General features: G+C 44.4%; 1 protein-coding gene across 1 annotated transcript in view; it reads left to right on the plus strand.

Moving 5' to 3' along the window:
- The window catches only part of LOC143933026 (uncharacterized), a 156,553-nt gene that overhangs the window by 86,078 nt on the left and 56,278 nt on the right, over positions 1-14,197 (plus strand). The window contains exons 16-17 of the mRNA XM_077455944.1: positions 1,877-1,949; positions 4,411-4,449. Of these exons, the coding sequence (XP_077312070.1) occupies positions 1,877-1,949; positions 4,411-4,449 (112 nt within the window). The remainder of the gene's footprint in view (positions 1-1,876; positions 1,950-4,410; positions 4,450-14,197) is intronic.

The following is a 14,197-nucleotide window of genomic DNA, read 5'->3' on the forward strand; positions in this document are numbered from 1 at the left end:
GGTGTCATACTCAACATTAACAAAGACAAGTGATGGTGTCATACTCAACAATAACAAAGACAAGTGATGGTGTCATACTCAACAATAACAAAGACAAGTGATGGTGTCATACTCAACCCTAACAAAGACAAGTGATGGTGTCATACTCAACACTAACAAAGACAAGTGATGGTGTCATACTCAACACTAACAAAGACAAGTGATGGTGTCATACTCAACAATAACAAAGACAAGTGATGGTGTCATACTCAACCCTAACAAAGACAATTGATGGTGTCATACTCAACATTAACAAAGACAATTGATGGCGTCATACTCAACAATAACAAAGACAAGTGATGGTGTCATACTCAACAATAACAAAGACAATTGATGGCGTCATACTCAACAATAACAAAGACAAGTGATGGTGTCATACTCAACAATAACAAAGACAAGTGATGGTGTCATACTCAACAATAACAAAGACAAGTGATGGTGTCATACTCAACCCTAACAAAGACAATTGATGGTGTCATACTCAACATTAACAAAGACAAGTGATGGTGTCATACTCAACAATAACAAAGACAAGTGATGGTGTCATACTCAACAATAACAAAGACAAGTGATGGTGTCATACTCAACAATAACAAAGACAAGTGATGGTGTCATACTCAACCCTAACAAAGACAATTGATGGTGTCATACTCAACATTAACAAAGACAAGTGATGGTGTCATACTCAACAATAACAAAGACAATTGATGGCGTCATACTCAACAATAACAAAGACAAGTGATGGTGTCATACTCAACAATAACAAAGACAATTGATGGCGTCATACTCAACCCTAACAAAGACAAGTGATGGTGTCATACTCAACCCTAACAAAGACAATTGATGGTGTCATACTCAACATTAACAAAGACAATTGATGGTGTCATACTCAATCCTAACAAAGACAAGTAATGGTGTCATACTCAACCCTAACAAAGACAAGTGATGGTGTCATACTCAACAATAACAAAGACAATTGATGGCGTCTTACTCAACCCTAACAAAGACAAGTGATGGTGTCATACTCAACACTAATAAAGACAAGTGATGGTGTCATACTCAACACTAATAAAGACAAGTGATGGTGTCATACTCAACATTAACAAAGACAAGTGATGGTGTCATACTCAACCCTAACAAAGACAAGTGATGGTGTCATACTCAACATTAACAAAGACAAGTGATGGTGTCATACTCAACATTAACAAAGACAAGTGATGGTGTCATACTCAACCCTAACAAAGACAAGTGATGGTGTCATACTCAACCCTAACAAAGACAAGTGATGGTGTCATACTCAACCCTAACAAAGACAAGTGATGGTGTCATACTCAACCCTAACAAAGACAAGTGATGGTGTCATACTCAATCTTAATAAGGACAATTGATGGTGTTGCGCTGCCCCAATACAATGTAGAATAAATAGGTCAGTGGGGGATATGGCTTAGACGCAGGTGTCTCCAAACTACGGCCCTCCAGTTGTTCAGGAACTACAATTCCCATCATGCCTAGTCATGTCTGTAAATGTCAGAGTTTTGCAATGCTTCATGGGACGTGTAGTTCTACAACATCTGGAGGGCCATAGTTTGGAGATCCCTGGGAGAGACTGAAACCAATGCAGAGGGGGAAATGTAAACCATTCCAGGGAAGTATCACCATTGGAGTGATGGAAGAACCTGGTGTGCCCGCATTCTCCACTGTTTCCTTTGTGGGGATAACACGGATAGAGGAACGTGGATGATGTGACTGGTGGGGTTTTTCTTGGAAACAATTTGCTGTTTCTTCATCGATTTCACTTGTCTGGAATTTCTGTTGAATTACTTTTATTTCCTTACAGACCTGCAGCTCTCAATCTGTAGCAAATATTACCCAACCAATAGCAGGAAATGCTAGAACCCTTATGGATGCAGGTAAGTCATGTCATGGTCACATTTTGGTTACAGTAATTTTTAATGTTCCTTCGGTCACATATATTAAAGCCCAACTGCAGACAAATCATTTATTTCTTTTTTGTTTTCAATTATATGTCCTGCTGTTTTTGTTCCCTTTGAGGGAGATTTTCCCTCACTTCCTGTTTTGTCTGACACCTGTCATCTGACTAGGAAGTAAGGGAAAACTGCCCATTCTAATAAAATTTTTCTTTATTGCTCCATATGTCCCACTCAATACCGGCAAACGTTTATCACATACATGTAAAAATCTACTTTTTTTTGTAGAAAGTTACTTAGAACCCCCAACCCATATAGATATATATAGATATATATATATATATATATATATATATATTTTTTTTTTTTTGTAAGCAGTGACCCTAGAGAATAAAATGGTCTTCATTTAAATATTTTAAGTCACGCGGTATTTGCACAGCGGCCTTTTGAATGCAGTGTAATGCCACGTACACGATCGCACATTCCGACAACAAAACCGTAGACTTTTTTTCTGACGGATGTTGGCTCAAACTTGTCTTGCATACACACGGTCACACAAATTCCAAACGTCAAGAGCACAGTGACGTACAAGACGTACGACAAGCCGAGAAAAATGAATTTCAATAGCCAGTGCGGCTCTTCTGCTTGATTCTGAGCATGCGTGGAATTTTGTGGAACTGTGTACACACGCTCTCGGAAGTTTTGCTGTGCAAAAAATTTGAGAACCAGCTCTCAAACATTTGTTATCGGAAATTCCGACAGCAAATGTCCGATGGAGCCTACACACGGACGGATTTTCCGACAACAAGCTCACATCGAACATTTGTTGTCGGAAATTCCGACCGTGTGTATGCAGCATAAGAGTAAATAGATAACCAACATGTCACGCTTTAAAATTGTGCACGCTCGTGGAATGGTGACAAACTATGGTAATATAAATTATCCATAGGTGACGCTTTAAAAGTCTTTGTAGATTACCAGTTTAGAGTTACAGAGGAGCTCTGGTGCTAAAATTATTGCTCTCGCTCTGATGATTGCAGTGATACCTCACGTGTGTTGTGATCACTTTTTACACATGCATGCGGGACCAATGCATGTGCAGTCGCCACTGAGTGAGAGCATGGGGTATTTATTTTGTTTTATTTTATTTATTTTGCTGTGTTTTTTTGTTTTGTTTTTATCACTTTTATTGCTGTCAAATGGAATGTATACATCCCTTTTGATGGCAATAGCAATGACAGGCAGGGGCGGCTCGTCCATTGTGGGAGCAGGGATCCTACCTCTCCTATTTATGCGCCCGTCCTCTTTCAGGATGCGGGGCGCATGAATTCCTATGGTGGTGGTTTGGTGGGGGGGGGGGGGGGGGGTTGTTTTTTGAAGCACCTGATAAGAGCCAGAAGCTCTAATAGGCTTCAAATTAGGGAGGGTTTGGACGCAGTTGTTTTGCAACAGCAAATACATTTTTGCTGTTGCAACACTGATCCCCCTCCCGACCAATTGTGAAGCAGGTCTGATAGCCATCACCTGATTGGCTGAAAGGACAGGGGATCCTATTGGTTGCCTAGAAGGAGGGGAGGAGATGCACAGTGAAAGCAAGGAGGAGAAGACACAGGATCCGCTGCCTGATGTCCACTGATGCCCCACGATGCCCGATCCCTGTTGCTGCCCGTTGTGCCCACCGCTGCCCGATGTACCCACCGACTAGATAAGGGAAGTGCCAGTGGACCAGCAGACAGCGAAGGGGGAGGGGATGGGGGGTTTGAGGTGCACCCAAACAAGAAAAAACACCAGCCGCCACTGATGACAGGCACTATTTATGGATAGATGGGGGGTCTATTAGACCCCTCCATCTCTCCTTTGGGCTCCAATGCAGATGATCAGACACAGATCGGTCTGACAAAGCTTCTTCCCTGGCCCCATATCAAAAAAGAAACGAAGAGCCGAAAGTGACAACAACAGCTTGAGTTCCTCTCATTGTGAGGCTGGTGATGGATGCCGCCGGTGGCATCGCTCCCAGGTTTCCTGATTGCTCAGGAGAGCCCGGTAATGGCGGCAGGAGGGGAGTGGGACTCCCTTCCACCATTTCTAATGGTACTTCAGCGGCTGCTCAGCTGCTCTGGAATACTTTTATTCAAAGAGAATCGCTGGCTGAAAAAAATGACGCCGGGGTCGTGGCTGTAACCTCAACCATCATCCCGGTATAACCACCTCCCGGCCAGAACATATATATATATATACAGTGGTCGGTAGGGAGGTGGTTAATACACCAAAAAGGGATCAGATTGTCCATTTTCAGGGATTACAAAGGATTTAACTTCTATGGTGATCATTACACAATTATTTTAGCCTACAGTGAATGTGAATATTGTATGAGATATCCAGAAGAATTAGTATCAGTCCGGTTGATGTCTCCAATTAACAGATATTTTTTTTTTTATCTCAGCCTATTATGATTACTATAACGCTGGAAATTCTACTAGCAGTAAGTAAACTTTTACACTGAGAATTTTAATGGTTTCAATTACATACATTATAGAGTTGGTAAGGTTGACTAAAGACAACAGTCCATCCAGTTTGACCCGTGTTGGTGTGTGTGCGTGTATCATTTCCCATAAATTGTGTTTGCAAAGATGCACTTCCAGGAGTCTCCATAAAAACTATCCATACTTCCTGCCGACACCACCGATTGTGGAAGAGAGGTCCACATCCTTACCGTCCTGACAGTGAAACCCCCCCCCCCATACAGCTTAAGGTTAAATCGCTTCTCTTCCAGTCTCATCGTGTCCTCTTACATTGTCTGGGACTGAAAAGTTTCGTTCTTAAGCTGGGATCACCATTGATATATTTGTACATTTCTATCAAATCTACTCTCAGGCGTCTCTTCTCCAGGGGGATTTTTTTTATTTTTAAGCTTTATTAAATTTTCTGAATCATTTTTATACATTGTAATATTGGGGTTATTTAGCTTCAGTGTAGAGCTTATCAGTCAGCTGAGTCTACGCCAGATGTGCAGTTTAACCACTTCCCGACCAGCGCACGACGATGTACGTCGACAGAATGGCATGGGCAGGCATATTGGCGTACATGTACGTCCAATATTCGTTGCCGCCGTGCCATCGCGCTGGTCGGGACCCCCGTGAGTCCGGTCGCGGGACCCGCGGACTCGATCGCCGCGGGCATCTCCGCGATCGTCTCACGGAGCGGCGGAATGGAGGAAATGCTGTATAAACAACATTTTTCCATTCTGCCTAGCAACTAGTGACGCTGATCTCTGCTCCATGTGATTGGAGCAGAGATCAGTGTACACTAAATGAAAGCCCAACCCCCACGCAGTTAGTAACACACCCCTAGGAACACTTAACCCCTACACTGCCACCCACTGGTTAACCCTTTCACTGCCAGTGTCATTTACACAGGAATCACTGCATTTATATAGCACTGATTACTGTATAAATGACAATGGTCCCAAAAATGTGTCAAAAATGTCCAATGGGTCCCCCACAATGTCGCAGTCACAATAAAAATCGCAGATCGCCGCCATTACTAGTAAAAAAAAAAAGTAATAAAAAATTATTAATAAAAATGCTATAAAACTATCCCTATTTTGTAAACGCTATAACTTTTGCGCAAACCAATCAATAATCACTTATTGCGATTTTTTTACCAAAAATATGTAGAAGAATACGTATCGGCCTAAACTGAGGGAAAAAAATGTTTTTTTATATATTTTTGGGGGATATTTATTATTACAAAAAGTAAAAAATAATGCGTTTTTTTCAAAATTATCGCTCTATTTTTGTTTATAGCGCAAAAAATAAAAACCGCAGAGGTGATCAAATACCACCAAAAGAAAGCTCTATTTGTGGGGAAAAAAGGACGTTAATTTTGTTTGGGAGCCACGTCGCACGACCACACAATTGTCAGTTAAAGCGACGCAGTGCCGAATCGCAAAAAGTGGTCTGGTCTTTGACCAGCAAATTGGTCCGGTCTGAAAGTGGTTAAGGGCTTTTTTGGCCTATGTTTATTTATAATCACATAATGGGGAAGGGGGAAAGGGGAAAATTTGGGACTTTAAATGAGGTCATAGCCTCCATCCCTATCCATTGTAAGGCACAAAGTTAAAAACAGGAGCTGAGCGGGACTTTAAATGAAGTACGGGGTTAAAAAAGACAAATTGGTTATTGAAAAAAGGGAAAAAAAAATTGATTATTCGTTTTTCTAACAAGACATAATAACATGTATATTGGAGAGGTGCGCGGACAGACACATTCTTGACATCAACATTTTGCTTTATACATCCATCATGACCGATACAGAATAAGTTAAAAAAGCGCACCTCCATTATATACATGGAATAACCAAATATAGTAATAGATTAGACAAATAATACAGTATAGGCAACAACTTTGAATCTATGACTTCTTGGTTGTTGCAATAAATTAGTAAAAAAAACATAATTAATGCAGTATTTCAAAAATTAATGCTGATTAGAGTTGGGGTACCAAAATGCACGGCAACTATTAGCTCTACGCGTTTCGCGGCTTACTGACGGTGTCTTGTCAAATAGGGTCCTCCATCAGATGCTGTCCCCTGCGTACTGCGCATGCGCAGTACACAGGAACACAGATTCCGAAAATTGCCGAGGATGAACGGCGCCTGCGCCGTGAGTCCAGGTTCTATCCCCACCATCCAAGTGGACATAGAGTTAGAATAAAAAAGAGCCGAGCGCAGCGAGGCCGAGCCCGAAGCGTGGCGAGCGAAGCTCGCCCGCGAGGGGCCCTCTAAAATTCACAACCCTATGTCCGCTTGGATGGTGGGGCTACCACCTCCACTCACGGCGCAGGCGCCGTTCAGCTTTGGAGATTTTCCAAAGCTTCGTCTGCTCCGTACTGCGCATGCGCAGTACGGAGCGGACACATATTGATGGCCGGACTCTATTAGGCAGAACACCGGTCATCAGGAGCAAACTCGTGATTAGTCTGAAAATACAGAATAGTAGTAAATTAATTTTTGCAGTGATGGAACATAGGGAGGTTGAAAAACCCACCTAGTGGTCACTTACACATAGCCATGCAGTCAGAGGAGCAGTCTCGAAAGCCACCAGGCACCCAGAGCGATGGTACGGGAGCTGAGGAGGCCCATCCGGCGGCAAAGAGGCCCGCAGAATGCACACACAGGCTCACCGGGACAACAAGGGCGTTTGATAAGTGAGAACAAAATCAGCGTGTAAGTATGAGCCTAGTGGGTGAAAAAATACATGATAAGAGATACAGGTGTTATGTAAATTATATGGGGGAAAAGTGCAATAAAAGGAAGTGGGATGGGTATATGTGAGTGTAAGAGGGGTTGGCAGAGGGAGGGGGGGGGGGGGGAAGGAGTGGCCAATATATACCATGACCCAATCTGAAATCCAAGTGACAGAGTGATAATGAAAGGAAAGTGAAAAGAAAAAGGGACACTGAAACTATTAGTGCAAAGATACCTTGTGTGTGGAGAAAACACGGAAACAAGAGGTAGCAATATATGGTAAGTGATTAGCCCCGGTCCTTCCGGTCCCGCCTGCCGCCGCCAACCACGGACACAACCACACCGCCGCCAGAAGGCCCCCAACGTCACACACTCAGAGACACCATGGGGAGGAGTGGAGAACGCCGGACCTGGGATACAAAAACACTCCGAGCCCGCGTCCACACCGACACTCCAGGTGACGTGAGGATGTAAATCAAACTCGCCGGAAAGGCGGCACCCATCAAGGTGATGCCGCACATCCGGCGGTGAAAGTGTGACGCCGATACGCAGTGGGAGAACGCGCCCCGCCCCCAACCAAAAAAATGGATGAGGAGGGCGGAGGGCGTCCCCCAGTGCGCATCGCAGCTCCCGACCCAGGCAAAAGGGGATGCAACGGGGCCGACGCCACCAACACCACCCGACTGCACAGGTGTGTCAAGGACCAAACAATACACAAAAGATATGTTTATTTATGTTTATTCCATCCAGGCAGGGGCGGACTGACAACTCATGAGGCCCCCAGGCAATAGGAGATTATGGGGCCCCCGGGCAATAGGAGATTATGGGGCCCCGGGCAATAGGAGATTATGGGGCCCCCAGGCAATAGGAGATTATGAGGCCCCCAGGCAATAGATATGGGGCCACACAGTATACACACACACACATACAGCATACACACACAGTATACACACGCAGAATACACATACACACACTGAAAAGGTACTGGAGAGGTGGGGCAGCTATAATCTTGGGATTTAAAAAAAAAACACAGATTTTTACATACTGTCCCTGGTTTTATTGCGTCTGGCAACCCTGATGGGGCTCCTTGGTGGCATGGGGCCCTTGGGCAGTGCCCGAGTACCCGAATGGTCAGTCCGCCCCCGCATCCAGGATTCTCACACAGGGGTTTCAACTTCAAAGCAATAATGAAATAACGAATGGAAAATATCGAGCCACCTGGCTTTCTGGTCAGCACTGCTGTTCAGGCGTTGACTTTGGTCCTCTTGACCCTGTAACTGTGTCCTTGTTTGGTACCCACTCTCTACCTCTGGTGACACGCTCTCTTACAGCTTCCTGGCTGCTACAGCCCACCGGCTTGGGCCCTATTAGTTTTCTGCCAGACTGTCCTGTGTCAACAGGTACACTTCTCCCCTTGCGCGCCTGGACTCCTTGGGAAGGTGGAGCCCAGAACCCTGGTCCTGGTTCTGCTATAAGCCCAGGACTCACCTGTACAACAAACAAGCCAGACTCCTGGCTGTTCCCAAAACCCGGGCCCAGGATTGGAGATGCTATGCCACCCAGATCGCTATGAAATCTCCAGGCCCCCAACTGGGTTTTACCAACCACAGAGGAAACTGATAAAACAGTTGCCTCCAAATCAAATAAATAAATAAATACAAAGCAGTGCAGCGCAAAACAATTAAGCACAAAAAGACATAATATATTGTAATTGCAAGAAAAGAGAGTCCATAGAGGCACCAACAAGTGTCCATACAGGGTGATCCTATTAATGAACAAGTAAGACATTCTCTTCAACCAAGTGATCTCCTCCACCAATCGAGAGTGCTAGCAGATCACCTCATTTAATGCACCCCTCAGCGTGGATAGGGTCAAACAAGCAGTCCCTTAGCACAGGGTAAATGTAGTATTTCATTTTAGCCTCTACAATGCTAGGGATATACTTCTAAGCAGTATAGATCACATGTATCCAAAAACGAGCGGACATGCAATGGCATTAAAGGTACAAAATAGTGCTCTCTGTATGGTAAAATAAATACAAATTTATTAAACGACTATTGCACTTACATATTTCTGCACTGTTCCCCAGTGCGAAGGATCAGCAGTAAAGACGATCATAATAGCCACGAGTATGAACGGAGGACGCGGGTGACGTCACATAGTCACGTGGTTCCGTACGCGTTACGTCCCTGGAGCCTCTCAACCTGCCTATTGAAGAATCCTGGACGACAGTCACTAGGACAGGGATCCGTACTGTCACAACATACATCAAATATATCAAATGTACTTTCAACCCATATCCCCTTAAATCCCACCCCCTTCTACTCCCTCCCCCACTCACATCTCTCTTCTTCCTCTGTTGTGCCTCCTCCACTTCTTCCCGACCCTCCACCTCTGGCCTACCCCCTTTACCTATTCTGCCCATATCTCCACATATTTCCTAGTTTCTTTAAAAGATTTCAATTGTTTCCAAATATTTGAGAAACACTCTGATCTTCATTTCTACTAAAGAGATACTCCGTTTTGTATATGTATTCAGTCCTTTTAAACCAGTCTCTTATTGAGGGGCTTGAGTGGGGGGGGGGGGGGGGTGAATGTAGCGCTTGTAGTCATTCCTCATAATTGAGGTCATCCAGTCCCCATATTAATTTAGTTGCCCTTCTCTGGACTCCCTCCATTTCCAGTACATCCTTCCTGAGGACTGGTGCCCAGAACTGTACGGAAATACTCCGGATGCGGCCGAGCCAGAGTTTTATAAAGTGGCAGAATAGTAGTTTTATCTCTGGAGTAAATTCCTTTTTTCTTTCTCAAACTTAATTTTATTAGAAAATGATTATACAAATAGACAAATATGCATACATTAATGGCATAACCATACCGTCAATCAATTTACAAATACATTATGCAAGCTTACATAACAAAAACATCAACACAAAAAAAGAAAAAAAAAAGGCGCAAAAAGAGACTACTACAAAACAAAAAGAGAGAAAAAAAAAAGGGGGGGGGACGATGGCAACACATAAACATCATATTTTGAAAGATTATTATGACCTATTTATATTCTGCTCAAGTTCCCCTAAATTATTCCATTATTTCTTGATGACTCCCTAAAAGTCCTCCAAGGGGGCCATACCTGGTGGAATTTTTCATGTATATCAAATTCATGTGCCAGGAGGGTCTCCATCCTCTCAATGTAATCCATTTCCATTATCCACTCATTCACTATTGCATTCAAAATTCCCTTTTTAATGCATGCTAATATCCTGCTGGCTTTGCTTGCTGCAGCTTGGCATCGCATGCTATTGCTCAGTCAGTCTTCTACTAGGACCCCCTAGATCCTTGCCCATCTTGGATTCCCCCAGAGGTTCTCCCCCTAGAGAGTAACTTGCATCAATATTTTTAACCCCCAAGAGCATTACTTTACATTTTTCCACATTAAACATAATTTGCCATCTAGTTGCCCACTCCATTCATTTATTCAGGTCTTCTTGTAATGCCGCGTACACACGAGCGGACTTTTCAACATCCAAAGTCCGAAGGACTGAGTCCGTCAGACTATTCGATCGTGTGTGGGCTGCAACGGACTTTTGACTCGCCAAAGTCCGAAGGACTTTAGAAAATGGAACATGCTTCAAATTTTCCCGAAGGAACTCCGCCGGACCCGGTCCCCTTCGAAAACTCCGCTCGTGTGTATGCTACTCCGACGGACTAAAACCGACGCTAGGGCAGCTATTGGCTACTTGCTATGAACTTCCTTATTCGAGTCGGGTCGTACGTCATCACGTTCGAATCCGTCGGAGTTTAGTGTGATTGTGTGTGGCCAAGTCCGTTCGGCCGAAAAGTCTGTCAGAACTCCGTCGGAATTCCAGCAGAACTCCGACGGAACTCCTTTGGAAATCTGTCGGACATAAGTCCGCTCGTGTGTACGGGGCTTAAGGTTTCCACATCCTGCTGTGATGTTATTGCCCTGTATATTTTTCTGTCCTTTAGCAAACATGTAAGTCAAGTTATCCATCCCATCCTCTATATCATTTAGAAATAAACTAAACAGAATTGGTCCCAGGACAGAGCTTTGGGGTACCCCAGTGACCACTGTAGACCATTCTGAGGACACGTTATTTATCACCACCCTTTGGACACGTCCCCTTAGCCAGTTTACTATCCAAGAACAAACCCTATGGTCCATACCTACTGACCTCAGTTTGTAGATTAAGTGTTTGTGGGGGATTGTATAAAAATGCTTTTGCAAAATCCAGATACACCACATCCACAAGCCTACCTTTGTCCAGATGGCAGCTCACTTCCTCAAAGAATGTTAATCGGTTGGTTTGGCAAGAGCGACATTTCGTCAACCTGTGCCGATTACTGCTAATTACTCTGTTTTCATTATCATATTCTTGGATATGGTCTCTTATCATCCCCTCGGATAGTTTCCAAACTACTGATATTAGACTGACAGGCCTATAGTTCCCAGGAATAGATCTTTGCCCTTTTTTGAATATTGATACCACGTGGGCTTTTCGCCAATCAACTGGTACCAGTGCTGCCAGTATGTTGTCCATTAAGATTAGGAAAAGTGGTTTGGCTATAACCTGAGTTCTTTGAGGACTCTTGGGTGTAAGCCATCTGGTCATATTGGCATAGCAAAACATGTTCAACTCCTTTATAGCAAAAATACCCTTATATGTGGGGGGAAGGGTGGGTGGACCTTAACATTCAGCCTCAACATGTATGCTTCGCTGACCCCAACTACTCTGACCCCCAGAACTGTGACCGTGCTGTCACCAACAGCTCGTGGTCAATTACCAATCATTAGGAGGTAGGGTGTGCTCCTGGTGACATCATCAATGTGCAGCCAGTCACAGTACCACATAATCTGAAGACCCTCTTACTGGCCTTGGGCATCAGAACCCGTTTAAAGCATTTTATTGCTCCATGTATCCCATATATTCAAAAGACCGAAAAAGGAGAAAATTGTCCATTGGTAGCAGAGGCATAGCTTGAAACTTGTGGGCAAAAGATGACCTGGGACCCCCCCCCCCCCCCCCTGCGCTATCACCCGCCGATTCAACCTTGTGCCAAGATACTCCCATTGTGTGCCAGTGTTACTTACATAAGGATGACATATGACTGTATGGTGGCTGTTTCACTGTCTCTCTGCTCTCTCCCCTGCTGCCAGCTGCATGTGCACACAAGGTGGGTGCCGCTGGGTGAAAGCAGGGGGCCTGCATGTAAAAGGAGGAAACTCAGAGGGCACGGCCTGGGATCCATCTGGGGTGGATGGGCCATCCGACTTCCAGTCTCACATAAAAACCCACCACTTTCACCTGGCAGCGTGTGTGTGTGCATGGTTGAGCAGGGTGAGGAAGGGCTGTACTGGGCTGGGCAGAGGGACAGAGTGCAAAAGAGCTTGCCCTGTCACCCTATGTAGATGAAACTGAAAACTCACAGGGCCTGGCATAGGCCTAGATACACCCCTTCCCGGCCAGCTTGGCCCCTTTGAGTTTATTGAAATACGTACACAGGGTGATGTGGCAAGTGCTTTTCCCCACCGACACAGTGTAAAACCTATTGTGACCGGAGGCTACGTGGGCCCATGGACAGGGCCGGATTAACATAGGGGCTATTGGAGCTGCAGCTCCAGGCCCCTTTCTCAAGATAGGCCCATTTGTCAAAAAAAAAAGTAAAAAAAAAAAAAAAAAGAAGATCGACTTTGAGGATTGTAACTTGGCGATCAGGAGTCACAGAGACCCCCACAGCCTGTCAGAAGCTACATACAGAGCGGCAGTATAAATACAAGCTGGGACACTCTGCAGCAGACGGAGAGGATGAACTCACAGAGCTTATAATAATTATTTGTATATTACTTATGATAATTAACCCCTCGCCACCCAGGCCCATTCTGAGACTTCTCTCCTACATGTAAAAATCATCATTTTTTTTTATGCTAGAAAATTACTCAGAACCCTCAAGCATTATATATTGTTTTAGCAGAGACCCTATGTAATATAATGAAGGTCTTTGCAACTTTTTATGTTACACTATATTTGCGCAGCAATTTTTCAAACTTTTTTTTGGAAAGAAACTGTTTCATTCATAAAAAAACCCACTAAAGTTAGCACGATTTTTTGTTGTGTACTAAGCGATGCTTTACATTTTTTTACAGGTCACATGTTTAGAGTTACAGAGGAGGTCTAGTGCTAGAATTATTGCTCTCGCTCTAACGATCGTGGCGTATGTAACCTGTGTGTATCTGGCTCTGATACTAACCAGTGCCTACCCAGGGACTGACTAGTATCTCTCCCCAGCCTGTCCCCCCACACCCTCTCACCTGCTGACCTGTGAATGGGGCGATCACTCCCGCAGTGTTATTGTGTTCTGCCAGTCAATACAATGATTCGTGTTGCTAACTATAGCTGGCAGCAATAAATGTTTTGGGGAAAACCTGACAGGCTGGTTGTACTCAAGTCGGTTAATAGGTTGACTTGTGTAAAACCAGCTAGCCCATACATAGATCGACTATGGCTGGTCTCTGCTTAATTGGTGTCATTTCAATCCATGTATGGCCCGCTTAACCACTACGCAGTCCCTAAACAGCCTTCCACAAACCTTTACATTTTTCCTTCCCAGATTACTTCATCCTCCTCTCCTGTACATAGTGCCCACTGTCATACTCTCCACACTTCTCTCCTGTACATACTGCCCACTGTCATACACTTCACACTCCTCCTCTCTTGTACATAGTGCCCGCTGTCATACAATTCTCTCCTGTACATAGTGCCCACCATCATACCCTCCACACTCCTCTCCTGTACATACTACTCACTGTCATACCCTTCATACTCCTCTCCTATGCATAGTGCCCACCGTCATACCCTCCCTCCACACTCCTCTCCTGAAATTGATACTTACTGTCCTACTCTCCACACTTCTCTCCTGTACATAGTGCCCACTGTCATACCCTCCACACTCCTGTACATATT

The sequence above is a fragment of the Lithobates pipiens genome, unplaced genomic scaffold, assembly GCF_037356315.1.
Source record: "Lithobates pipiens isolate NorthernLeopardFrog02 unplaced genomic scaffold, aLitPip1_a1.2 Scaffold_27, whole genome shotgun sequence".
NCBI lineage: Eukaryota > Metazoa > Chordata > Amphibia > Anura > Ranidae > Lithobates > Lithobates pipiens.